Raw genomic sequence first — 27639 nt, 5'->3', positions numbered from 1 at the left:
TTAGGATATCAATTTGCTGGTAACATTCAGGATATCAATTTGCTGGTCACATTTAGGATATCAATTTGCTGGTCACATTTAGGATATCAATTTGCTGGTCACATTTAGGATATCAATTTGCTGGTCACATTCGACCAGGATATCAGTTTGCTTGTCACATTCAGGATATCAATTTGCTGGTGACATTCAGGATATCAATTTGCTGGTCATATTTAGGATATCAATTGCTGGTCACATTTAGGATATCAATTTGCTGGTCACATTTATGATATCAATTTACTGGTCACATTTAGGATATCAATTTGCTGGTCACATTTATGATATCAATTTGCTGGTCACATTTAGGATATCAATTTGCTGGTCACATTTAGGATATCAATTTGCTGGTAACATTCAGGATATCAATTTGCTGGTCACATTTAGGATATCAATTTACTGGTCACATTTAGGATATCATTTTGCTGGTGACATTCAGGATATCAATTTGCTGGTCACATTTAGGATATCAATTTGCTGGTCACATTTATGATATCAATTTGCTGGCAAGGATAGTGACAAATTTCCTTATGATCTATATGTCATTATACAAAACCACTCTCATTCCTAATCAACAAGATTTTTATCTTTCAGTTTTTATGTCACTATAGCATTTCTAACCAAGGTAAGTTTACACGTTTTTTAGAGAGGCGTACGTCCCAGTTACTTAAAATGTGGGAATGCCTTTACTTAAGTAAGTAATAATCCTGCTGTGTGTTACCTAGGTTACTCTTTATCTCAATTATTTTGTAGGACAACTGGAGTGCCCTGATGTGTGCTACCAAAAATGGACACCTGGAGATTGTCATCGAGCTTTGTGAGAAAGACGCCGACATTGAACACAGAGATATGGTCAGTATACAATGTCTGTTGAACATAGAGATATGGTCAGTATACAGTGTCTGTTGAACAGAGATATGGTCAGTATACAGTGTCTGTTGAACACAGAGATATGGTCAGTATACAGTGTCTGTTGAACACAGAGACATAATCAGTATACAGTGTCTGTTGAACAGAGATATGGTCAGTATACAGTGTCTGTTGAACACAGAGATTTGGTCAGTATACAGTGTCTGTTGAACACAGAGATATGGTCAGTATACAGTGTCTGTTGAACACAGAGATATGGTCAGTATACAGTGTCTGTTAAACACAGAGACATAATCAGTATACAGTGTCTGTTGAACAGAGATATGGTCAGTATACAGTGTCTGTTGAACACAGAGATTTGGTCAGTATACAGTGTCTGTTGAACAGAGATATGGTCAGTATACAGTGTCTGTTGAACAGAGATATGGTCAGTATACAGTGTCTGTTGAACACAGAGATATGGTCAGAATACAGTGTCTGTTGAACAAAGAGATATGGTCAGTATACAGTGTCTGTTGAACACAGAGATATGGTCAGTACACAGTGTCTATTGAACACAGAGATATGGTCAGTATACAGTGTCTGTTGAACACAGAGATATGGTCAGTATACAGTGTCTGTTGAACACAGAGATATGGTCAGTATACAGTGTCTGTTGAACACAGAGATATGGTCAGTATACAGTGTCTGTTGAACACAGAGATATGGTCAGTATACAATGTCTGTTGAACATAGAGATATGGTCAGTATACAGTGTCTGTTAAACAGAGATATGGTCAGTATACAGTGTCTGTTGAACACAGATATGGTCAGTATACAATGTCTGTTGAACATAGATATGGTCAGTATACAGTGTCTGTTGAACACAGAGATATGGTCAGTATACAGTGTCTGTTGAACACAGAGATATGGTCAGTATACAGTGTCTGTTGGACACAGAGATATGGTCAGTATACAATGTCTGTTGAACACAGAGATATGGTCAGTATACAGTGTCTGTTGAACACAGAGATATGGTCAGTATACAGTGTCTGTTGAACACAGAGATGTGGTCAGTATACAGTGTATATTGAACACAGAGATGTGGTCAGTATACAGTGTCTGTTGAACACAGAGATATGGTCAGTATACAGTGTCTATTGAACACAGAGATATGGTCAGTATACAGTGTCTGTTGAACACAGAGATATGGTCAGAATACAGTGTCTGTTGAACACAGAGATATGGTCAGAATACAGTGTCTGTTGAACAGAGATATGGTCAGTATACAGTGTCTGTTGAACACAGAGATATGGTTAGAATACAGTGTCTGTTGAACAGAGATATGGTCAGTATACAGTGTCTATTGAACACAGAGATATGGTCAGTATACAGTGTCTGTTGGACACAGAGATATGGTCAGTATACAGTGTCTGTTGAACAGAGATATGGTCAGTATAAAGTGTCTGTTGGACACAGAGATATGGTCAGTATACAATGTCTGTTGAACACAGAGATACGGCCAGTATACAGTGTCTATTGAACACAGAGATATGGTCAGTATACAGTGTCTGTTGAACACAGAGATATGGTCAGTATACAGTGTCTGTTGAACAGAGATATGGTCAGTATACAGTGTCTGTTGAACACAGAGATATGGTCAGTATACAGTGTCTGTTGAACACAGATATATGGTCAGTATACAGTGTCTGTTGAACAGAGATATGGTCAGTATACAGTGTCTGTTGGACAGAGATATGGTCAGTATACAGTGTCTGTTGAACACAGAGATATGGTCAGTATACAGTGTCTGTTGAACACAGAGATATGGCCAGTATACAGTGTCTGTTGAACATAGAGATATGGTCAGTATACAGTCTCTGTTGAACACAGAGATATGGTCAGTATACAGTGTCTGTTGAACACAGAGATATGGCCAGTATACAGTGTCTGTTGAACACAGAGATATGGCCAGTATACAGTGTCTGTTGAACATAGAGATATGGTCAGTATACAATGTTGAGTGATTTGTTGATTTTTTGTTTGTTTATGTGTTGTTTATGTGTTGTTTGTTGATTAGCGGTTTGTTGATATGTTGTTGTTAGATGGGATGGACAGCTCTGATGTGGGCCTGTTACAAAGGCTGGGAGGAAGTTGTCAGTGAGCTGCTGGACAGGGGAGCTAACTGTAATATCAAGGCCGAGGTATGTATAATTTACTTGTTATAGTTACAGTAATCTGGTGTTCTAGTGGACCAGTGTATTTATGATTATTTACTTTTATTCTGTTAAAGTTACAGTATGCTCCTCACAGATGGAGTATATACACAAATGACTCTGTCTGTGAGTCTCTACTTGTGTATGTTAATGAGTCCATCATTTGGACTCTGTCTGTGAGTCTCTACTTGTGTATGTGAATGAGTCCATCATTTGGACTCCTGTGGGTCTCTACTTGAGTATGTGAATGAGTCCATCATTTGGACTCTGTCTGTGAGTCTCTACTTGTGTATGTGAATGAGTCCATCATTTGGACTCTGTCTGTGAGTCTCTACTTGTGTATGTGAATGAGTCCATCATTTGGACTCTGTCTGTGAGTCTCTACTTGTGTATGTGAATGAGTCCATCATTTGGACTCTGTCTGTGGGTCTCTACTTGTGTATGTGAATGAGTCCATCATTTGGACTCTGTCTGTGGGTCTCTACTTGTGTATGTGAATGAGTCCATCATTTGGACTCTGTCTGTGAGTCTCTAGTCATGTATGTGAATGAGTCCATCATTTGGACTCTGTCTGTGAGTCTCTACTTGTGTATGTGAATGAGTCCATCATTTGGACTCTGTCTGTGAGTCTCTACTTGTGTATGTGAATGAGTCCATCATTTGGACTCTGTCTGTGAGTCTCTACTTGTGTATGTGAATGAGTCCATCATTTGGACTCTGTCTGTGAGTCTCTACTTGTGTATGTGAATGAGTCCATCATTTGGACTCTGTCTGTGAGTCTCTACTTGTGTATGTGAATGAGTCCATCATTTGGACTCTGTCTGTGAGTCTCTACTTGAGTATGTGAATGAGTCCATCATTTGGACTCTGTCTGTGAGTCTCTACTTGAGTATGTGGATGAGTCCATCATTTGGACTCTGTCTGTGAGTCTCTACTTGTGTATGTGAATGAGTCCATCATTTGGACTCTGTCTGTGAGTCTCTACTTGATGTATGTGAATGAGTCCATCATTTGGACTCTGTCTGTGAGTCTCTACTTGTGTATGTGAATGAGTCCATCATTTGGACTCTGTCTGTGAGTCTCTACTTGTGTATGTGAGTCTCTACCTGTGTATGTGAGTCTCTACTTGTGTATGTGAGTCTCTACTTGTGTATGTGAGTCTCTACTTGTGTATGTGAATGAGTCCATCATTTGGACTCTGTGCTTTTTTACTTGTGTATGTTATTGTCCATCATTAGCCCAAGGTTTGTGTACAGGATATCTAATTAACCTCTCAAAAGACTTTTAAAATAATTGAGTCCCTCTGTAAAGTCATAATGGACTATATATCAGAAAGGGGCTTTTCCTGTTTCCTATCTTTCCAAAGACTATGGAGACAGTTTCAGTATACTTCCTACATCAGAGTATCATAACATTAGGATCTACTCCTATTATAGGCCAAGGTTAAATGTTAAAGGTCACACTCGACCACTTTATAAATATAAAACCTTATGTACAAGGTATCTTAGGAGCCTTATCAACAGATTGAGTTCACATTCACATATCTACATGGTTTTGTTGTATCATAGCTAAATTGTTTTTAAAATATAAGAAAATAAAGTCTTCCTCTTGAATGTTTATCACTTATAACACATTTTGAGAAAATTATGCTAATTAAAATAACTTCCTATTTATAGTTCAACATGACATGTCTGTCATGGGCTGCTGGACGAGGTTACACAGAGATTGTCAAAGAGCTCTTACAGCATGGGGCCAAAGTCAACATGGCTGACAAGGTCAGGACTGGGTTTGAAATCAAAGAATTAAAAAATTAACTAAATTTAAAATAATCACAGTTGTTAAGTAAGCTGGTCTGTGATAGTAATGGTAAGTAAGTCTCTACTTAGAGATTGTTCTTATGAATAATGGTGTTTATTTAACATGAGAATTAAATCAATATTTAAAATGAAAAGAGAAAGAAATTCAAGTGATATTGACAAATACAATGACATGAATGATAAATATGTATTGTCTCGTAAAATATGATATAAATTTTATACATGATATAAATGTATAAAATATGATACAGATGTATAAAATATGATATAAATATATAAAATATGATATAAATGTATAAAATATGATATAAATGTATAAAATATTATATAAATGTATAAAATATGATATAAATGTATAAAATATGATATAAATGTATAAAAATTCTATGAAAATAACATTGTAAACATCCTTTAAATAATGTGTTATGTATGGGCAGTACGGGACAACTCCTCTGATCTGGGCTGCCAGGAAGGGCTATCAAGAGATTGTCGAGGTTCTGTTAAAGGATGGAGCCAATGTGGACACAACCGGCATGGTAAGGACAGAATGTCTTAATACAAACAATACTTGACGATTGGAACAGGAAGTTTATAGATTCAGCAATACATGAACTGCTCATTTGCTAAAAAATTCATCATATTTGATCATACCTGACTCCAGTTTCACAAATATTTCCTAGTTTAAGATAAGGATTTCCTTACAGCCCATATTTCAGTGAAATTTTCAATCAAGGAAAATTTGTAATTATTTATTTTGTTGAAGTCTGGAGTACACATTATAGTTTGTATGTTAATCACTTATCTGTGGAATTAGAATGTACATTTTGGCTCGCTACACACCAGGTAATTTTTTAGACATGACCAAGTGGTCGTAATTGTGGGGGTAATTAACGTTAATTAGTGGTCGTTGGGACAGCCCAAGGTGGTCGTATTATGGAATAGCGGATGGTCGTAATAGTGAAGCGACCAATACAAAGATATATAGAGAAAAAATTGGGACTGAAAAAAAATGCCCGTAATAGCAGGGTGGTCATAATTTTGAGGTGGTCGTAAGGTGAGGTTTCACTGTATATCATTGTGGTATATTCAATTTGTAAAAATTATGGTTTGAAACAAAATCACAGTCAAGAGGAGACATAGAAATACCTCTAACCCAACTTTGTCTATCACAGATAGGAATAAGACATATTGTACCTTTTATTGTCAGAATTCCTGGACTGCTCTGCTGGTGGCAACCAAGTTCGGGAGCTCAGAGGTGGTCAACCAGATCCTTGAGTATGACCCTAATATCAATGCTGTTGATAAGGTACTTAATTAATCCTATCAATTACAAAAATGATATGTTCACCTTACCAATTACAAAAATGGTACATACACCTTACCAATTACAAAAATGGTACATACACCTTACCAATTATAAAAATGGTACATACACCTTACCAATTACAAAAATGATACTTACACCTTACCAATTACAAAAATGGTACATACACCTTACCAATTACAAAAATGGTACATACACCTGACCAATTACAAAAATGGTACTTACACCTTACCAATTACAAAAATGGTACTTACACCTTACCAATTACAAAAATGGTACATACACCTTACCAATTACAAAAATGGTACATACACCTTACCAATTACAAAAATGGTACATACACCTTACCAATTACAAAAATGGTACATACACCTTACCAATTACAAAAATGGTACATACACCTTACCAATTACAAAAATGGTACATACACCTTACCAATTACAAAAATGATACTTACACCTTACCAATTACAAAAATGGTACATACACCTTACCAATTACAAAAATGGTACATACACCTTACCAATTACAAAAATGGTACATACACCTTACCAATTACAAAAATGGTACATACACCTTACCAATTACAAAAATGGTACTTACACCTTACCAATTACAAAAATGGTACATACACCTTACCAATTACAAAAATGGTACATACACCTTACCAATTACAAAAATGGTACATACACCTTACCAATTACAAAAATGATACTTACACCTTACCAATTACAAAAATGGTACATACACCTTACCAATTACAAAAATGGTACATACACCTCATACACCTTACCAATTACTAAAATGATACTTACACCTTACCAATTACAAAAATGATACTTACACCTTACCAATTACAAAAATGATACTTACACCTTACCAATTACAAAAATGGTACTTACACCTTACCAATTACAAAAATGGTACATACACCTTTCCAATTACAGAAATGATTCTTACACCTTACCAATTACAGAAATGATTCTTACACCTTACCAATTACAGAAATGATTCTTACACCTTACCAATTACAGAAATGGTACTTACACCTTACCAATTACAGAAATGGTACTTACACCTTACCAATTACAAAAATGATACTTATACCTTACCAATTACAAAAATGGTACCTTTCCTCACTAACAGACACTGATGAAATATTTCTTGTACATCTATCATGTCACAGTTTGGGTATTGTTTTCAGACATAAATATTGATTGATTTTTATTTTAATGGGGTAATATTAATTTTCTTTTAAGGATGGATTTTCTGCCCTGACCATTGCAGCCAAGGAGGGTTACATAGAGATAGCACACGACTTGCTGGCCAAGGGTGCTTATGTTAACATAGCAGACAGAGTGAGTAATGGTTCTTCAAAAAACTGCATATTTGTTCCTTCTCTTTCACATTAACTAGTGTGAAACTCTCTCTCTCTCTCTCACTGTGTAGATAACTGGAATTGATATAAATTTTTGTTCATTTTATAAATAAAATAAAAAATAAAAGATGCTAAATCAGTACTATATTGATACCTTCTTATATTTTATATAAAATAGCCATTGAAATATTTATTGTTAAACCCCAAACAAATCTGTACTGTTATGCAGGCTGGTGACACGATCCTGATCCATGCTGTTAAGAGCGGCCATGTAGAGATTGTTAGGGCTCTGCTGAACAAATATGCTGATGTGGATGTCCAGGGTGCGGTATGTAATTCTGAATTCATATTTCTGGCTACACTGTGATATGCTGTTTCTGTAACCTTTAAGGGGTTTCCTTTGGAACCAGAGTTATTTCAACATTTTATTTTTGATAGATAAATTAATTTGTTTTTGATATTAAATTTAGTTTATTCAGTTATTATTGATAAGCAATACTATATATGAACAAAGTGTAGATTTAAAGTGAAATTAACATCATCTATCACTCATATATATACTGAACATACTGAGATACTGATTTCTCCCATCAATCACAGATGTGTTGCCACTATTTCTCTGTCACCCCACCCCCCAACCCCACCACCACCATCCCCCAGGGTATGACAACTATCATGTGCTAATACAGTGATGTCTTTACAAGCAAAATTCTATTAATCATTCTGTTTGTAGGAAGGAAAGACAGCTACCTACTGGGCAGTGGAGAAAGGTCAAGTGGATATCCTAAGATCATTGCTTGATAATAACCCTGATCTGGAAATCAGTACAAAGGTGATTTAGTGATGTATCTTGGTTAATATAACTATATAGTGTTGAATGTTTCCAGTTTCTTTGTGTACCTTTGTGCATCATTGTATAACAGGAATACTTATGTTGTCAAAAATTAAAATAATGTGATTGAATTTCCTGTTTACAGTAGCAGGATATGTGAATGAAAAATGGATTTGTTTACGATTAATAACATTAGATATTTCACTTTCCGGTCGGCCATTTTGGTGTTGGACGACCGAGTGATTATTATGGCTGATTAATAACATTAGATATTTCACTTTCTGGTCGGCCATTTTGGTGTTGGACGACCGAGTGATTATTATGGCTGATTAATAACATTAGATATTTCACTTTCCGGTCGGCCATTTTGGTGTTGGACGACTGAGTGATTATTATGGCTGATTAATAAAATTAGATATTTCACTTTCTGGTCGGCCATTTTGGTGTTGGACGACCGAGTGATTATTATGGCTGATTAATAACATTAGATATTTCACTTTCTGGTCGGACATTTTGGTGTTGGATGACCGAGTGATTATTACGGATGTTTATTTACTTTACAGGATGAGGACACCCCATTAATGCGAGCTGTGAGGAACAGGAACGAACAATGTGTCCGTCTCTTTCTGGACAAGGGTGCTAAAGTGTCTGCTGTGGACAAGGTAGCCTATAATTCAATACTTAATACCACACAGTCTTAATGCAATCTTAATACACTGTGTGTCATATCTGTTTGTCTTTCTGTTCACAATTTGTTACCACCATTGTTGTCTGATGAGAAGGAACTATGTTGATTTTGGGGTAAAGTGGTCAGGGTCATCAAGATGAGAAGGAATTTTGGGGTTAAGAGGTCAGGGTCACAGTGATGAGAAGGAATAACTAGATCACAATGGGGCAATGGGATCACTGATATTTTGAAGTCTAATTTAAGGTGGCTTTCACATTGAAGTCTTCATGTTAAAACATTAACTGGAGTATGTATGGTTATTACTTGGAGTAGGGTGACTGAATGACATGAGTTGAGTTAATGTAATTGTAATCAAAAGTTCAGATGTCAAGGTCACCAATCATTCTAATCTGCACCTTAGATGTTTTTATAGGTCTGGGTTACCGGGTACTATCAAATAGAATGTGGGGAACGAAGAAGATTTTGGTAATTGTAATGCAAAGTTACATGATCTTCTAGTTTGTATATGTTTATTCTGCCATGTTTACAGACGTTTCTGAGCAGGACGATGTCCAGGTTTTATATTCCTGATGTTTGTTATGGTGAATATCCTAGGTTATTTATCCAACTTTCTACCACAATACCCTGTGTTATTCAACTCTCAGACCATCAGTTAATCATTACAGCTGTTGATTAACAATCTGTTTATACCACACGTGGTATAAACTCTGTACGCATTTTGATTGGCTAACACGGTGAACTTTGACCAAAGCTGCAATTGTTATTGATGTCATCAATAATCTAATGACGTCACATCACCGGGTCCCGGACGTCACCGGTACACTTTATTTGCATACGTGAAATTATACTTGGCCACGTTTCCCTTTGATTCAAGCCGATATTATTGTGGTAGAAACAGGTCACATGACTCAAAATTGTTGAATATGGAATTTATTTCACACTCGTAAGTTATTTTTTAAAAGTTGCAAAAAACACTCACTAAAGCTTGTGTCTTTTGTAACTTTTAAAAAATAACTTACTCGTGTGAAATAAATTCCATATCCATCAACCACTCGTTGTGTAACCACTATATAAATTATAAACACCTAGCAGAAAGTTTGACACAGACAGTCAGTGTACAACAAGTGTATCTGTGTTATAGAGGGGAGACAATGCCCTACACATCTCTCTCAGAGCCAGAAGTAAGAGGATCACTGAGCTGTTGTTGAGGAATCCGCGTAATGGCCGCCTGTTGTACCGCTCCAACAAGGCAGGGCGACACACCCTACAACATTGATGCCTACCACCAGAAGAGTATCCTCACACAGATTTTCGGCCATCGTATGTACATTTTGTAGCAATGGGAAAAAATATCATGGCTGATAATTAATGGAGTTGGAAATATGTAAATATACAGTGTATGCATAAATATTAATCTTAACCTTTTCACTGCAAAGTAAACTAAAGTTTTTTGCCTATTAATGGCAAGTTTGGAATATAAAGATAGTTTTACAAACATTTTGTTGATTTTCTCAATGTTATTGATAAACACTAAGCCATAGAATTTGATGTACAGGAAACCTGAATGCTAACGATGGTGAAAACCTGTTGGGTTACAACATCTACACGAGTGCCCTGGCCGATATACTCAGTGACCCTTCCCTAAACACACCTATCACTGTAGGCCTGTATGCCAAGTGGGGTAGTGGAAAGTCCTTTCTTCTTAGCAAGTTACAGAGTAAGTATAAAGATTTCTCCGAAGTACAGAGTAAGTATAGAGATTTCTCCTGTCAGTTACAGAGTAAGTATAGAGATTTCCCCTGATAGAGATTTCTCCTGAGTACGTTACAGAGTTAGTATAGAGATTTCTCCTGAGTAAGTTACAGAGTAAGTATAGAGATTTCTCATGAGTACGTTACAGAGTTAGTATAGAGATTTCCCCTGATTGAGATTTCTCCTGAGTACTACTGGAATGGATGAGTTAAATTTGTATATTTAGCAGGGTAATCAATATACAGTAGAAATTCCACTCTGAGAACAAGTGTTCGGTATGTGATTTTCTAACAACAGGTCAGCCCAATGACATGTATATTTTACAGATGAGATGAAATCATTTACTAAGGAGAGTGTAGAGGAGCACTTCACACCATTCTGTTGGGCATTGTTCTTTCTTCTTCTTGTCCTCAACAACATCATCGGTGTAACCATCGCTCTAATCTGGGGCTGGCAGTATGGCCTTGGAGTTGGACTTGGCATGTTCCCTTTTGAGTACTTCTGTCTGGGTAAGTACAGTTAATGAGTCATCGATTCGAAAAATTTATATTTTACTTACCTAATCAAAAGCTCAATAAAATTTGTACACTTCTCATAAGCTGGTATAAGCTCACCTTGGTCAAAGGATACCGTGGCGTCTGTCCGTCTTTCAACAAAATTGACTTCTTCTTCTGAACCGTTGATTAGAATTTAACCAAATTTGGTAGGAAGCATCCCTAGGTGTCTGGGATTCAAATTTATACAAATGATGGGACTGACCCCCAGGGGCCCGAAGGGGTTCATTTGGCAATACATGTATTGATATTAATACATCTTCTCTGGACCTAAGCAATGTATGACATTGATATTTCAGCGGTAGCATCTCTAGGTGGCTGGGATTCAAATTTGTACAAATGATGGGGCTGACCCTCTGTACCATTTTGCCTGTATGGAATGTGTCTTATTTTAGGTATGGTGTACCATCTTGCCCAGAAGTATGAACTGCGCCTTGCAGTGTTGATCAGTCTCTCGTTGGGGAGGAAGATGCTATTGCTCAAACTGCTACTAAAGGTGCTCTTCTGTAACCCTGCTCAGTGGCCGCAGCAAGTCAATGATGGTCACACAGTCAAGTAAGTTCTCTTCATCAACTATTTATGGATCATCCTATAGACACATTTACTTACTAAACATAGTATGAATATCACACTCTTGTTCATACTGCCATGAACATCACACTCTTGTTCATACTGCCATGAACATCACACTCTTGTTCATACTGCCATGAACATCACACTCTTGTTCATACTGCCGTGAACATCACACTCTTGTTCATACTGCCGTGAACATCACACTCTTGTTCATACTGCCATGAACATCACACTCTTGTTCATACTGCCGTGAACATACTGCCATGAACATCACACTCTTGTTCATACTGCCATTGAAGAAATTCAATCTCTATAGAATACATAACACTTAATGTACAGGTTTGACATTCACATGTCTTTATATTGAATGGATATTTTTTTTTCTGATAGATTCGGTAGTGATTGATCTGAACATTATTAATCATGACTACTGAGGCACCAATCAAAACCTTTATTAATATGAAGAATTATTCTGTGCACACAGGTTTCTATTTTCTGAGAGTACACGTCTAGTGAGTGTTGGCGGAGAGAAGTCACTGGCAGCCATGGTAGGCACGCTAGGAGATGTTCTGGAGCAGGAATACGGAGTTTTTGTGGCGAGGCTCTTCAGGGTTTTCAAACCAAGCACTGGAAGTATGCAAAACAATTTACTTAGGATTTTTTTCAAGAGCTTGTGGCCAGAGTTTATAACACAAAAGAAAGTTAATTTCAGATAAAAAATAAAAAAACTTTTTGAGTATTGTTAAAAATTGAGGATATTTGTCAGTTTTCATTATATCATACTATTTATGGTGTTATAACAGTGACTCTATTTTTGTTTTGACAGAGATATACACAGGCAGGTTTAAATCTCTGTGTTGTATCCCATACTTCCTGATTGTCATCATCGTCACACTGTGTATCGGTGTAGGCGTCACACTGCTGGTCACAAACGGTATCGACGACGACAACACAGTGTCTGTTAATGCAGCCATGATAACCTTCGCCTCCATTGTGGGTTTGTCTATCATCAGTAATGCCTTCACCTGGGGGAAAGCATTATTGGCCCTGCTTCGCTCTCAACAGTCCAGAATCAACCAGGCTGCTGACAAGATTGATGTCATCAAGATGGACGGCCTGATGCAGAAACTAAAGTACGAGGTGATGCTGATGACTAAAATGGTAACCTGTATGGATAAATTTAAGAACGGTCAAACTCGGTTGGTTGTCATTGTGGATGGACTGGACAGCTGTGAGCAGGACAAAGTCCTACAGGTACAATACATTTACAGATATTTGGTCATCTTTACTCATTTGGTTTTACAGGTATACATCACTTCCTCAGGACTGAGGGCTAATTGTATTGTAAATCTACATCTGAACAGCTCTTTAGCCTTAAAAATTCATATTTGTATATTAGTTAGAAATCAGCAACAAATAAGTTTTTAGCAAAAAAACAATGAAACTTTTGTTTTGCCTGCAGGTGCTAGACATCATCAAGGCCCTGTTCTCAGATGAAGATTCACCCTTCATCACCATTCTGGCTGTGGACCCTAACATTATCATTAAAGGCATCGAGTCCAATCTGAAGCTTGACATCCATGACTCTAATGTTAATGGGTTTGACTACCTCCGAAACTCGGTTCATCTTCCCTTCTACCTTCAGAGTCAGGGCATCAAAATAGAGAAACAAGACATGGCGGGAAGCCCTACCCCTGGGGATGAATCCCCTACTAGGAATAAGGTGAGGAGAAAATTGTCTGAGGAATATGGCACCAGAAATATTGTTAAAGAGAAAATAGCATATGTTTCTAACAGTTGATAGGAAACAGGAAGTGGAAGTAGTCTTGTATAAACAACATCCTCTGTAGCAGCCAGATTGTATTCCTATGATTGAGTCCTATCTTCTGTTATGTCTGTCCTTCTGTCGGTCAAACTCCTTACCATCACTTTATCTATCCTATATTTTTGTTATGTTCGTCCTACTGTCGGTCACACTCCTAACCATTACTCCATCAGTCCAATGTTTTTGTTATGTCCATCCTACTGTCGGTCACACTCCTAACCATCACTCTATCAGTCCTGTGTTTTTGTAATGTCTGTCCTACTGTCGGTCACACTCCTAACCATCACTCTATCAGTCCTATGTTTTTGTTATGTCCGTCCTACTGTCGGTCACACTCCTAACCATCACTCTATCAGTCCTATGTTTTTGTTATGTCTGTCCTACTGTCGGTCACACTCCTAACCATCACTCTATCAGTCCTACGTTTTTGTTATGTCTGTCCTACTGTCGGTCACACTCCTAACCATCACTCTATCAGTCCTATGTTTTTGTTATGTCCGTCCTACTGTCGGTCACACTCCTAACCATCACTCTATCAGTCCTATGTTTTTGTTATGTCTGTCCTACTGTCGGTCACACTCCTAACCATCACTCTATCAGTCCTGTGTTTTTGTAATGTCTGTCCTACTGTCGGTCACACTCCTAACCATCACTCCATCAGTCCAATGTTTTTGTTATGTCTGTCCTACTGTCGGTCACACTCCTAACCATTACTCTATCAGTCCTGTGTTTTTGTAATGTCTGTCCTACTGTCGGTCACACTCCTAACCATCACTCCATCAGTCCAATGTTTTTGTTATGTCTGTCCTACTGTCGGTCACACTCCTAACCATTACTCTATCAGTCCTGTGTTTTTGTAATGTCTGTCCTACTTTCGGTCACACTCCTAACCATCACTCCATCAGTCCAATGTTTTTAGCCCACCATCATCAGATGGTGGGCTATTCAAATCGCCCTGCGTCCGTGGTCCGTCGTCCGTCCGTCCCTCCGTCCGTCCGTCCGTCCCTCCGTCCGTCCGTCCGTCCGTCCGTCCGTAAACAATTCTTGTTATCGCTAATCCTCAGAGAGTACTGAAGGGATCTTTCCCAAATTTCATATGTGGGTTCCCCTTGGTGCCTAGTTATGCATATTGCATTTTGAGACCAATCGGAAAACAACATGGCCGACAGGCAGCCATCTTGGATTTTGACAATTGAAGTTTGTTATCGCTAATCCTCAGAGAGTACTGAAGGGATCTTTCTCAAATTTCATATGTAGGCTTCCCTTGGTGCCTAGTTATGCATATTGCATTTTGAGACCAATCGGAAAACAACATGGCCGACAGGCAGCCATCTTGGATTTTGATAATTGAAGTTTGTTATCGCTATTTCTGAGAAAGTACTGAAGGGATCTTTCTCAAATTTCATATGTAGGCTTCCCTTGGTGCCTAGTTATGCATATTGCATTTTGAGACCAATCGGAAAACAACATGGCCGACAGGCAGCCATCTTGGATTTTGACAATTGAAGTTTGTTATCGCTAATCCTCAGAGAGTACTGAAGGGATCTTTCTCAAATTTCATATGTGGGTTCCCCTTGGTGCCTAGTTATGCATATTGCATTTTGAGACCAATCGGAAAACAACATGGCCGACAGGCAGCCATCTTGGATTTTGACAATTGAAGTTTGTTATCGCTATTCTCGAGAAAATACTGAAGGGATCTTTCTCAAATTTCATATGTAGGTTCCCCTTGGTGCCTAGTTATGCATATTGCATTTTGAGACCAATCGGAAAACAACATGGCCGACAGGCAGCCATCTTGGATTTTGACAATTGAAGTTTGTTATCGCTATTTCTGAGAAAGTACTGAAGGGATCTTTCTCAAATTTCATATGTAGGCTTCCCTTGGTGCCTAGTTATGCATATTGCATTTTGAGACCAATCGGAAAACAACATGGCCGACAGGCAGCCATCTTGGATTTTGACAATTGAAGTTTGTTATCGCTATTTCTGAGAAAGTACTGAAGGGATCTTTCTCAAATTTCATATGTAGATTCCCCTTGGTGCCTAGTTATGCATATTGCATTTTGACACCAATCGGAAAACAACATGGCCGACAGGCAGCCATCTTGGATTTTGACAATTGAAGTTTGTTATCGCTATTTCTGAGAAAGAACTGAAGGGATCTTTCTCAAATTTCATATGTAGATTCCCCTTGGTGCCTAGTTATGCATATTGCATTTTGACACCAATCGAAAAACAACATGGCCGACAGGCAGCCATCTTGGATTTTGACAATTGAAGCTTGTTATCGCTATTTCTCAGAAACTTATGAAGGGATCTTTCTGAAATTTCATATAAAGGTTCCTCTTGGTGCCTTGTTATGCATATTGCGTTTTGAGACCAATTGGAAAACAACATGGCCGACAGGCAGCCATCTTGGATTTTGACAATTGAAGTTTGTTATCGCTATTTCTCAGATACTTATGAAGGGATCTTTCTGAAATTTCATATGTAGGTTTCCCTCGGTGCCTAGTTATGCATATTGCATTTTGAGACTAATCTGAAGACAACATGGCCGACAGGCAGCCATCTTGGATTTTGACAATTGAAGTTTGTTATCGCTATTTCTCAGAAAGTACTGAAGGGATCTTTCTGAAATTTCATATGTAGGTTCCCCTTGGTGCCTAGTTATGCATATTGCATTTTTAGACTATTCGGAAAACAACATGGCTGACAGGCAGTCATCTTGGATTTTGACAATTGAAGTTTGTTATCGCTATTTCTCAGAAAGTACTGAAGGGATCTTTCTCAAATTTCATATGTAGGTTTCCCTCAGTGCGTAGTTATGCATATTGCATTTTGAGACCAATCGAAAAACAACATGGCCGACAGGCAGCCATCTTGGATTTTGACAATTGAAGATTGTTATCGCTATTTATCAGAAATTGCTGAAAGGATCTTTCTGAATTTCATTTGTAGGTTGCCCTCTGTGTCTAGTTATACATATTGGATTTTGAGACCAGTCAGAAAACAACCTGGCTGACAGGCAGCCATCTTGTATTTTGAAAATTGAAGTTTGTTATCGCTATTGTACAGAAGGTACTGAAGGGATCTTTCTCAAATTTCATATGTAGGTTCCCCTTGGTCCCTGGTATTGCATTTTGGGACCAATCGGAAAACAACATGGCCGACAGACAGCCATTATCGCTAAATCTTAAATTTTATATATAGGTTCCCCTTGTTTGAAAAGTACTAGATCTAGAGGGCTGTTTCTGAATTTACACAGATTAGTAAGACTTAGAAGAAGGGAAAAGTAGAGAAAAGATCAATCTAACATGGAACCTATAAAGATCATTCAATGGTGGGCGCCAAGATCCCTCTGGGATCTCTTGTTGTTATGTCTGTCCTACTGTCGGTCACACTCCTAACCATTACTCTATCAGTCCTGTGTTTTTGTAATGTCTGTCCTACTGTCGGTCACACTCCTAACCATTACTCCATCAGTCCAATGTTTTTGTTATGTCTGTCCTACTGTCGGTCACACTCCTAACCATCACTCCATCAGTCCAATGTTTTTGTTATGTCCATCCTACTGTCGGTCACACTCCTAACCATCACTCTATCAGTCCTGTGTTTTTGTAATGTCTGTCCTACTGTCGGTCACACTCCTAACCATCACTTTATCTATCCTATATTTTTGTTATGTCCATCCTACTGTCGGTCACACTCCTAACCATCACTCCATCAGTCCTGTGTTTTTGTTATGTCCATCCTACTGTCGGTCACACTCCTAACCATCACTCTATCAGTCCTATGTTTTTGTTATGTCTGTCCTTCTGTCGGTCACACTCCCAACCATCACTCTATCAGTCCTGTGTTTTTGTTATGTCCGTCCTACTGTCGGTCACACTCCTAACCATCACTCTATCAGCCCTAACTTCTGTTATGTCCGTCCTTCTGTCGGTCACACTCCTAACCATTACTCTATCAGTCCTATGTTTTTGTTATGTCCATCCTTCTGTCTGTCACACTCCTAACCATCACTCTATCAGTCCTGTGTTTTTGTAATGTCTGTCCTACTGTCGGTCACACTCCTAACCATTACTCTATCAGTCCTATGTTTTTGTAATGTCTGTCCTACTGTCGGTCACACTCCTAACCATCACTCTATCAGTCCTGTGTTTTTGTTATGTCCGTCCTACTGTCGGTCACACTCCTAACCATCACTCTATCAGTCCTATGTTTTTGTTATGTCCGTCCTTCTGTTGGTCATACCTATAACCGTCACTCTATCAGTCCTATGTTTTTGTTATGTCCGTCCTTCTATCGGTCACACTCCTGACCATCACTCTATCAGTCCTATGTTTTTGTTATGTCCGTCCTTCTGTTGGTCACACCTATAACCATCACTCTATCAGTCCTATGTTTTTGTTATGTCTGTCCTTCTGTCTGTCACACTCCTAACCATCACTCCATCAGTCCAATGTTTTTGTTATGTCTGTCCTTCTGTTGGTCACACCTATAACCATCACTCTATCAGTCCTATGTTTTTGTTATGTCTGTCCTTCTGTTGGTCACACCTATAACCATCACTCTATCAGTCCTATGTTTTTGTTATGTCTGTCCTTCTGTCTGTCACACTCCTAACCATCACTCTATCAGTCCTATGTTTTTGTTATGTCCGTCCTTCTGTCTGTCACACTCCTAACCATCACTCTATCAGTCCTATGTTTTTGTTATGTCCGTCCTTCTGTTGGTCACACCTATAACCATCACTCTATCAGTCCTATGTTTTTGTTATGTCTGTCCTTCTGTCTGTCACACTCCTGACCATCACTCTATCAGTCCTATGTTTTTGTTATGTCCGTCCTTCTGTTGGTCACACTCCTAACCATCACTCTATCAGTCCTATGTTTTTGTTATGTCCGTCCTTCTGTTGGTCACACCTATAACCATCACTCTATCAGTCCTATGTTTTTGTTATGTCTGTCCTTCTGTTGGTCACACCTATAACCATCACTCTATCAGTCCTATGTTTTTGTTATGTCTGTCCTTCTGTCTGTCACACTCCTAACCATCACTCTATCAGTCCTATGTTTTTGTTATGTCCGTCCTTCTGTTGGTCACACCTATAACCATCACTCTATCAGTCCTATGTTTTTGTTATGTCTGTCCTTCTGTTGGTCACACCTATAACCATCACTCTATCAGTCCTATGTTTTTGTTATGTCTGTCCGTCTGTCTGTCACACTCCTAACCATCACTCTATCAGTCCTATGTTTTTGTTATGTCCGTCCTTCTGTTGGTCACACCTATAACCATCACTCTATCAGTCCTATGTTTTTGTTATGTCTGTCCTTCTGTCGGTCACACTCCTAACCATCACTCTATCAGTCCTACGTTTTTGTTATGTCCGTCCTTCTGTTGGTCACACCTATAACCATCACTCTATCAGTCCTATGTTTTTGTTATGTCCGTCCTTCTGTCGGTCACACTCCTAACCATCACTCTATCAGTCCTACGTTTTTGTTATGTCCGTCCTTCTGTTGGTCACACCTATAACCATCACTCTATCAGTCCTATGTTTTTGTTATGTCTGTCCTTCTGTTGGTCACACCTATAACCATCACTCTATCAGTCCTATGTTTTTGTTATGTCTGTCCTTCTGTCGGTCACACTCCTAACCATCACTCTATCAGTCCTATGTTTTTGTTATGTCTGTCCTTCTGTCGGTCACACTCCTAACCATCACTCTATCAGTCCTATGTTTTTGTTATGTCTGTCCTTCTGTTGGTCACACTCCTAACCATCACTCTATCAGTCCTATGTTTTTGTTATGTCTGTCCTTCTGTTGGTCACACCTATAACCATCACTCTATCTGTCCTATGTTTTTGTTATGTCCGTCCTTCTGTTGGTCACACTCCTAACCATCACTCTATCAGTCCTATGTTTTTGTTATGTCCGTCCTTCTGTTGGTCACACCTATAACCATCACTCTATCAGTCCTATGTTTTTGTTATGTCTGTCCTTCTGTTGGTCACACTCCTAACCATCACTCTATCAGTCCTATGTTTTTGTTATGTCTGTCCTTCTGTTGGTCACACCTATAACCATCACTCTATCTGTCCTATGTTTTTGTTATGTCCGTCCTTCTGTTGGTCACACTCCTAACCATCACTCTATCAGTCCTATGTTTTTGTTATGTCCGTCCTTCTGTTGGTCACACCTATAACCATCACTCTATCAGTCCTATGTTTTTGTTATGTCCGTCCTTCTGTCGGTCACACTCCTAACCATCACTCTATCAGTCCTATATTTTTGTTATGTCTGTCCTTTTGTTGGTCACACCTATAACCATCACTCTATCAGTCCTATGTTTTTGTTATGTCCGTCCTTCTGTTGGTCACACCTATAACCATCACTCTATCTGTCCTATGTTTTTGTTATGTCCGTCCTTCTGTTGGTCACACCTATAACCATCACTCTATCAGTCCTATGTTTTTGTTATGTCCGTCCTTCTGTTGGTCACACCTATAACCATCACTCTATCAGTCCTATGTTTTTGTTATGTCCGTCCTTCTGTTGGTCACACCTATAACCATCACTCTATCAGTCCTATGTTTTTGTTATGTCTGTCCTTCTGTTGGTCACACCTATAACCATCACTCTATCAGTCCTATGTTTTTGTTATGTCCGTCCTATTGTTGGTCACACCTATAACCATCACTCTATCAGTCCTATGTTTTTGTTATGTCCGTCCTATTGTTGGTCACACCTATAACCATCACTCTATCAGTCCTATGTTTTTGTTATGTCTGTCCTTCTGTTGGTCACACCTATAACCATCACTCTATCAGTCCTATGTTTTTGTTATGTCCGTCCTTCTGTTGGTCACACCTATAACCATCACTCTATCAGTCCTATGTTTTTGTTATGTCCGTCCTTCTGTTGGTCACACCTATAACCATCACTCTATCAGTCCTATGTTTTTGTTATGTCCGTCCTTCTGTCGGTCACACTCCTAACCATCACTCTATCAGTCCTATATTTTTGTTATGTCCGTCCTACTGTCAGTCACACTCCTAACCATCACTCTATCAGTCCTATGTTTTTGTTATGTCCGTCCTTCTGTTGGTCACACCTATAACCATCACTCTATCAGTCCTATGTTTTTGTTATGTCTGTCCTTCTGTTGGTCACACCTATAACCATCACTCTATCTGTCCTATGTTTTTGTTATGTCCGTCCTTCTGTTGGTCACACTCCTAACCATCACTCTATCAGTCCTATGTTTTTGTTATGTCCGTCCTTCTGTTGGTCACACCTATAACCATCACTCTATCAGTCCTATGTTTTTGTTATGTCCGTCCTTCTGTCGGTCACACTCCTAACCATCACTCTATCAGTCCTATATTTTTGTTATGTCTGTCCTTTTGTTGGTCACACCTATAACCATCACTCTATCAGTCCTATGTTTTTGTTATGTCCGTCCTTCTGTTGGTCACACCTATAACCATCACTCTATCTGTCCTATGTTTTTGTTATGTCCGTCCTTCTGTTGGTCACACCTATAACCATCACTCTATCAGTCCTATGTTTTTGTTATGTCCGTCCTTCTGTTGGTCACACCTATAACCATCACTCTATCAGTCCTATGTTTTTGTTATGTCCGTCCTTCTGTTGGTCACACCTATAACCATCACTCTATCAGTCCTATGTTTTTGTTATGTCTGTCCTTCTGTTGGTCACACCTATAACCATCACTCTATCAGTCCTATGTTTTTGTTATGTCCGTCCTATTGTTGGTCACACCTATAACCATCACTCTATCAGTCCTATGTTTTTGTTATGTCCGTCCTATTGTTGGTCACACCTATAACCATCACTCTATCAGTCCTATGTTTTTGTTATGTCTGTCCTTCTGTTGGTCACACCTATAACCATCACTCTATCAGTCCTATGTTTTTGTTATGTCCGTCCTTCTGTTGGTCACACCTATAACCATCACTCTATCAGTCCTATGTTTTTGTTATGTCCGTCCTTCTGTTGGTCACACCTATAACCATCACTCTATCAGTCCTATGTTTTTGTTATGTCCGTCCTTCTGTCGGTCACACTCCTAACCATCACTCTATCAGTCCTATATTTTTGTTATGTCCGTCCTACTGTCAGGTCACACTCCTAACCATCACTCTATCAGTCCTATGTTTTTGTTATGTCCGTCCTTCTGTTGGTCACACCTATAACCATCACTCTATCAGTCCTATGTTTTTGTTATGTCCGTCCTACTGTCAGTCACACTCCTAACCATCACTCTATCAGTCCTATGTTTTTGTTATGTCCGTCCTTCTGTTGGTCACACCTATAACCATCACTCTATCAGTCCTATTTGTTTACAGAGTTTGATGAAGCTTGATTTTGTATTGAACACTGTTTGCACAAGTTTAAATATTGGTTAAATGTCAATGTTATTCAAAATAGAATTTCTTCAAAATTTTACAGGTATGTTTGTACATATATGTAATAAAGCATTCCTGATTGCATGATTCCACTCCGTAGATAAGTGCCATATGATGAAAACAGGAATAATATACAACATTAATGATATTACAGCTTAAATAGGGAATAAAACCCATTGTAGATGTATGTAAAACTGTCGGTCTGTAAGTAGACACTAATAGTGTGTTTTGATTATTTTTGATAACTTTAAGTAAGGCTTATCTTGTCAATGTTAATAAAATGACAGCCATGAATTGTGACATGTAATATTGAAGTAACCAAATACAACATTTCAGACATATCAGCATCAAGATTCTGTATGGTCATCCTACTCCAGCTTAGATGGTAAAAAACGGACTGGCCAGCGTAAGGATACTAGTAGTCACGCCTCCAATCTGGATATATCTCACTCATTAACAAAGACTGACTACTTCAGTGATATCAACCCTCGCAGCATGAGGCGCCTCATGAACATCGTGGCTGTTACAGGTATATCTCACTGATATCCTTTCTGTCTTCCTCATTGCCTTGTGATTTTACTGAGATACATCAGTGTAGGCAATTCTGTTCCAGGCATATTAAATGGCTTTATTGTGAGAGCCTGATTATTACAATACCAATCACTAGCTGTCCTTAAAAAATCTGGCATGATGCTGGAACAATCAGATAAGTGGTGACTGGATAGTGGAACAACCTGATTAGTGGTGACTGGATAGTGGAACAACCAGATTAGTGGTGACTTGATAGTGGGACAACCAGATTGGTGGTGACTGGATAGTGGGCCATAGAGGGACAACCAGATTAGTGGTGACTGGATATTGGGACAACCAGAATAGTGGTGACCAGATAGTGGGACAACCAGATTAGTGGTGACTGGATAGTAGGACAACCAGATTAGTGGTGACTGGATAGTGGGCCATAGAGGGACAACCAGATTAGTGGTGACTGGATATTGGGACAACCAGAATAGTGGTGACCAGATATTGGGACAAACAGATTAGTGGTGACTGGATAGTGGGACAACCAGATTATTGGTGACTGGATAGTGGGCCAACCAGATTAGTGGTGACTGGATAGTGGGACAACCAGATTAGTGGGGACCAGATAGTGGGACAACCAGATTAGTGGGGACTGGATACTGTCACAACCAGATTAATTAGTGGTAACCTGATAGTAGGACAACCAGATTAGTGGTGATTTGGATAGTAGGACAACCAGATTAGTGGTAACTGGATAGTAGGACAACCAGATTAGTGGTAACCTGATAGTAGGACAACCAGACTAGTGGAAACCTGATAGGACAACCAGATTAGTGGTTACTGGATAGTAGGACAACCAGATTAGTGGTAACCTGATAGTAGGACAACCAGACTAGTGGAAACCTGATAGTAGGACAACCAGATTAGTGGTAACTGGATAGTAGGACAACCAGATTAGTGGTAACCTGATAGTAGGACAACCAGACTAGTGGAAACCTGATAGTAGGACAACCAGATTAGTGGTTACTGGATAGTAGGACAACCAGATTAGTGGTAACCTGATAGTAGGACAACCAGATTAGTGGTAACCTGATAGTAGGACAACCAGACTAGTGGTAACCTGATAGGACAACCAGATTTGTAATGATATGATAATAAGACAACCTGTTCCTGGTGGCTAGATAGTTGAACAGCCACATTATTGCTGAATGGATTACAGAGGCTTGACTGTACAAATTTATATATTGACAGGTTTAGTAGAATAAAACATCAGAAATTCTGTTAATATATCTGACTTAAGAACTAATTAGACAGCTGTCTGAATCACTAATTCTTGATGACAGGAATAAGATACTGTACCATTAAATACGAAGTTTTCAAACTGTCCTGTGAAAGTAGTTTTTACATTGTCGGTATTGAGTAAAATACAACCTTGAAAGATGACAAAGTTTGTAAAGTTTGTTTTATTTGTAGGGAGACTGCTGCGTGCCTACAACATAGACTTTAACTGGCATCGCCTGGCTGCCTGGATAAATCTGATAGAGCAATGGCCATACAGAGTGTCCTGGATCATAATGTACTTTGAGGAAAATGAAATGCTCGACTCCTCAGTAACTCTGGCCTCTGTTTATGATAGGTAATCCCTCATGTTGGTCTCTACCTATTCATAAAATCCTGTGGTTTTGTCTGTAATTCTTCATGTTTGGATCTGTTTCCAGCATATCTAATATGTCAAATAGACCGGAATGAAGCACTACCTAAATTTTTATGTTTATTTAGAGCAATATTTTAGAGAGATATTTTAAATGATAGATATATATATTTTGCAGAGTGGTAGACAGCATGCCGTCATCCCGAGATATTGAGCCTTTGTTGGAGATTGACCGTAATGTTCGTAAACTGGAAACCTTCCTGAGAACAGGATCCAGAAGCAGCCCTATACTGAATGTTGGCGACCTAAAAAAGTTCCTTCCTTGTGCCATCAACCTAGATCCTTACCTTCGAAAGCTCATCAGAGGTACAAGTGTTCATTGCTGTATTGTAAAAAAAATTCATCAGTTGTTATTTTAAGATTTGCATAATATAAGGATGAAAAAGTACCAGTGTGTGTAATAGAGAGCTCGATGAATTGAATCTAAAGCACTGCCTGCTTGTGATCGAACCCGGGACCTTGGGCTTACTTGTCTCACTCCCAACCAATCAAGCTAAAGAGAAAATCTCTCTAGCCAAGCTGTAGCAGAGAGTACTAGTATTTACCAGAGTAATACAAACTCCCCCACCAGGGTAGACCTCATCCTTGAGTCTCCAGGGGTTACAGCGAGGCTTGTGAAAGTAACACTAAGTATAATTCTTAAGTCCCTACATGAGCACCAATATAACAGAGAGCTTGATAAACTAAATCGCTGTCTCCACTAGGGAGCGAACCCCGGACTTCTGGCTTACAAGTCTCACAACCGATCAAGCTAAAGAGAATGCTGTCTAGTCGAACTGTAGTGGCTAGTATTTACCAGGGTTATATGTATAGATTAAAACATTTAAATGAAGTTTACTTATTATAAAGTTATCTAACTGTTTAGAGTAGTAAATTTGAAATTCTTCTCCTCAAAACCCCAATGCATATCACAACAACTTGCTTCAGGATAAAGTCTTCGAAAAAATGTTGATTAAATCAATATGAAAATTTCTTAATTATTTTGAACAGAGATGCAGAAGAATGCAGATCTCTATGGACAAGGAAGCCCATTTCCATCAGCAAGCCCCAAACCTGGTCCAATGGGTGGTCCAATGACTGGTCCCATGTTAGGACCAATGAATGGGCCAATGGCAGCCCCAGTCCGTGGACAGGACCCTCTACAAAGACGACCAGGAGCGCGAGTCCAGGGAGCAGGGTTGTCGTCATACTCTTTGGATAGAAGTCTGCCCATGGCGCCTATGCCCTACCCGCCCTACCCGCCCTACCCTGGCATGTACCACCCACACTCCTACATGGGCATGCCCTACCCCAGTCACACATCATATGGTTTCAACACACAGAGAATGGGTGCGGACACTGTTGAAAGCACGGTACAAGTTCAAATTGAGGCAAGTTTATTTAGTTTCTTGTATGCAAATGATATCATGGGAGAATATACAGAATTAAGCACATTTTTGATGAGAGTTAAATAGATGGAACAAACAGATGAACTGCAATGGATGTTACCTTAAAAAAACATTGCATATTTTAGCTAACATACACCTGTAACTGTAATCTGAAAGTTCATACCTTATGTTTGAGAAACGTTTTAATCTCATTTAAAATAAAGCGTCTCCTGGCCTAGAATTGTGTTCCTTGTATGAACGTTATGTCCACCTCCTATCACAGTGGGAGAGGTAGGGTCCAGTTGTGGAAAAGTATACCTTTAAAAGACTCTTAACTCAGATGAATAGGTTTTAACTTCATTTAGCTTAGGAAATATCTGGATAAAGAGGATTAAGGAAGGTATGGATGTATCTCTCTGTTAGGGTAGAGGGACAGGGCCAAACAATATAATTTGAAAATAATTTTTGAGCTGAGTTATAATTCAAGATATAACTTGTTGTTATGGACCTATCTTGTTTTAGCCTTTGTCATAAACACCACTATATTTAAAACATTCTATAAATCTTTTTTTTTCAATTTCAGGGCTATGAGGAGAAAAAGCTGAGCATGCTCAGTGTGGAGGAAATGTGTGATTTAGTGTCAAAGGTCAAAGGTATAAATCATTCCATGTTGGAACAATATCAGGCCTGTATCCATGACAACAATGTTTGTGGACTAGTGCTGTCCACCTGTGACCTTGGAGAACTAGGCAAGGTCATCAATATGAAATTTGGGGATTGGCAACTGTTCAAATCTGCTGTTATCTCAATGAGAAAGAAGGAGGAGGAGTTGTTAGTACTAGAGGAAGAACAGTTGGATGCAATGTCATCTAGTAGAGATGTTAGTCCAGAACATGATCTGGACAAAGCAAGTGGGGGTCAGGAAATTGATGAAACGGATATCGGGAAAGTGCAGAGTCAGTCTGCTTTTGAAGATGGGAGAAAGAAATCAATATTAGTCACAGCTGATAGTGTGAGACGGAAAAGCCAGCCTTTTTCTGTTGAAAGAAAAAAGTCTGTTCAAATCAGTGACGATGTGATATTTTCAGGATATAACGACCAATGCGCTATGGGATCATATCGTCCCACCCTAGTTAAACAGGACTCTGTGTACAGTGGTCATAGTCAGCAATATGCAGGTTCTTTAGACAGCAAGGAGGCTTCCAGGAGTCAGTCAATACCACATACAGACAGCCTGGCAAGACAGATGGAGTTTGAAACAGGTTTACTTCACAAGGCCATGATGCACTTTACAGAAGAAGACCAGGACGAGTCCGGGAGAAGAAGACAACTCCTCTCGTACCTCTCCAGTCAAGTTTGGACTAGACGATTCTGATTTTATGTCAAAGGACAGTACAAAAAAGGAGACAGAACCTCTCCTCAAAAGTAAATCACACAAAGCTAAGAAGAGTAGTGCTGTAGGGGCATTATCAACCAGCGTGGAAAAACTTGGTCGGATGTTTGCCTCTAACTCCTCTTTGTCCCATCCAAGTTCTACTCCTAATGAGAACTCCGAGGGGTTTTCCTCCATACCTATGTTTCCTGTAGGATCTGCCTCTGCTCCCACATTTCCCAGCGACACGGTAGACGTTGTAAATGAAGTGAAATCTGGAGGAGCAACCGCAGGAAGTGAATCTCTGCTTCCTCAGGATGTGAGAACTTTAGAGGAGAGTGTCCAGGCTTACATAGCTTCTTCTGTGGATCAAACTACTATTGAA

At 38.9% G+C, this 27639-nt stretch overlaps 1 protein-coding gene across 1 annotated transcript in view; it reads left to right on the top strand.

Moving 5' to 3' along the window:
* Window positions 1–27287, top strand: part of LOC117328874 (kinase D-interacting substrate of 220 kDa B-like) — a 41375-nt gene extending 14088 nt beyond the window's left edge. Inside the window, 22 exon segments of the mRNA XM_033886462.1 lie at window positions 790–888; window positions 2991–3089; window positions 4778–4876; window positions 5356–5454; window positions 6126–6224; window positions 7501–7599; window positions 7849–7947; window positions 8353–8451; window positions 9015–9113; window positions 10281–10391; window positions 10393–10459; window positions 10695–10856; window positions 11218–11400; window positions 11841–12000; window positions 12503–12651; window positions 12845–13272; window positions 13481–13741; window positions 22622–22814; window positions 24278–24440; window positions 24634–24821; window positions 25506–25885; window positions 26466–27287. Coding sequence (XP_033742353.1) covers window positions 790–888; window positions 2991–3089; window positions 4778–4876; window positions 5356–5454; window positions 6126–6224; window positions 7501–7599; window positions 7849–7947; window positions 8353–8451; window positions 9015–9113; window positions 10281–10391; window positions 10393–10459; window positions 10695–10856; window positions 11218–11400; window positions 11841–12000; window positions 12503–12651; window positions 12845–13272; window positions 13481–13741; window positions 22622–22814; window positions 24278–24440; window positions 24634–24821; window positions 25506–25885; window positions 26466–27257 — 4128 coding nt within the window. The 3' untranslated portion in view covers window positions 27258–27287.
* The last annotated feature ends 352 nt before the right edge of the window (window positions 27288–27639 follow it).

Source organism: Pecten maximus, chromosome 6, assembly GCF_902652985.1.
Source record: "Pecten maximus chromosome 6, xPecMax1.1, whole genome shotgun sequence".
Taxonomy (NCBI): domain Eukaryota; kingdom Metazoa; phylum Mollusca; class Bivalvia; order Pectinida; family Pectinidae; genus Pecten; species Pecten maximus.
This window is presented reverse-complemented; position numbering and strand designations above follow the sequence as displayed.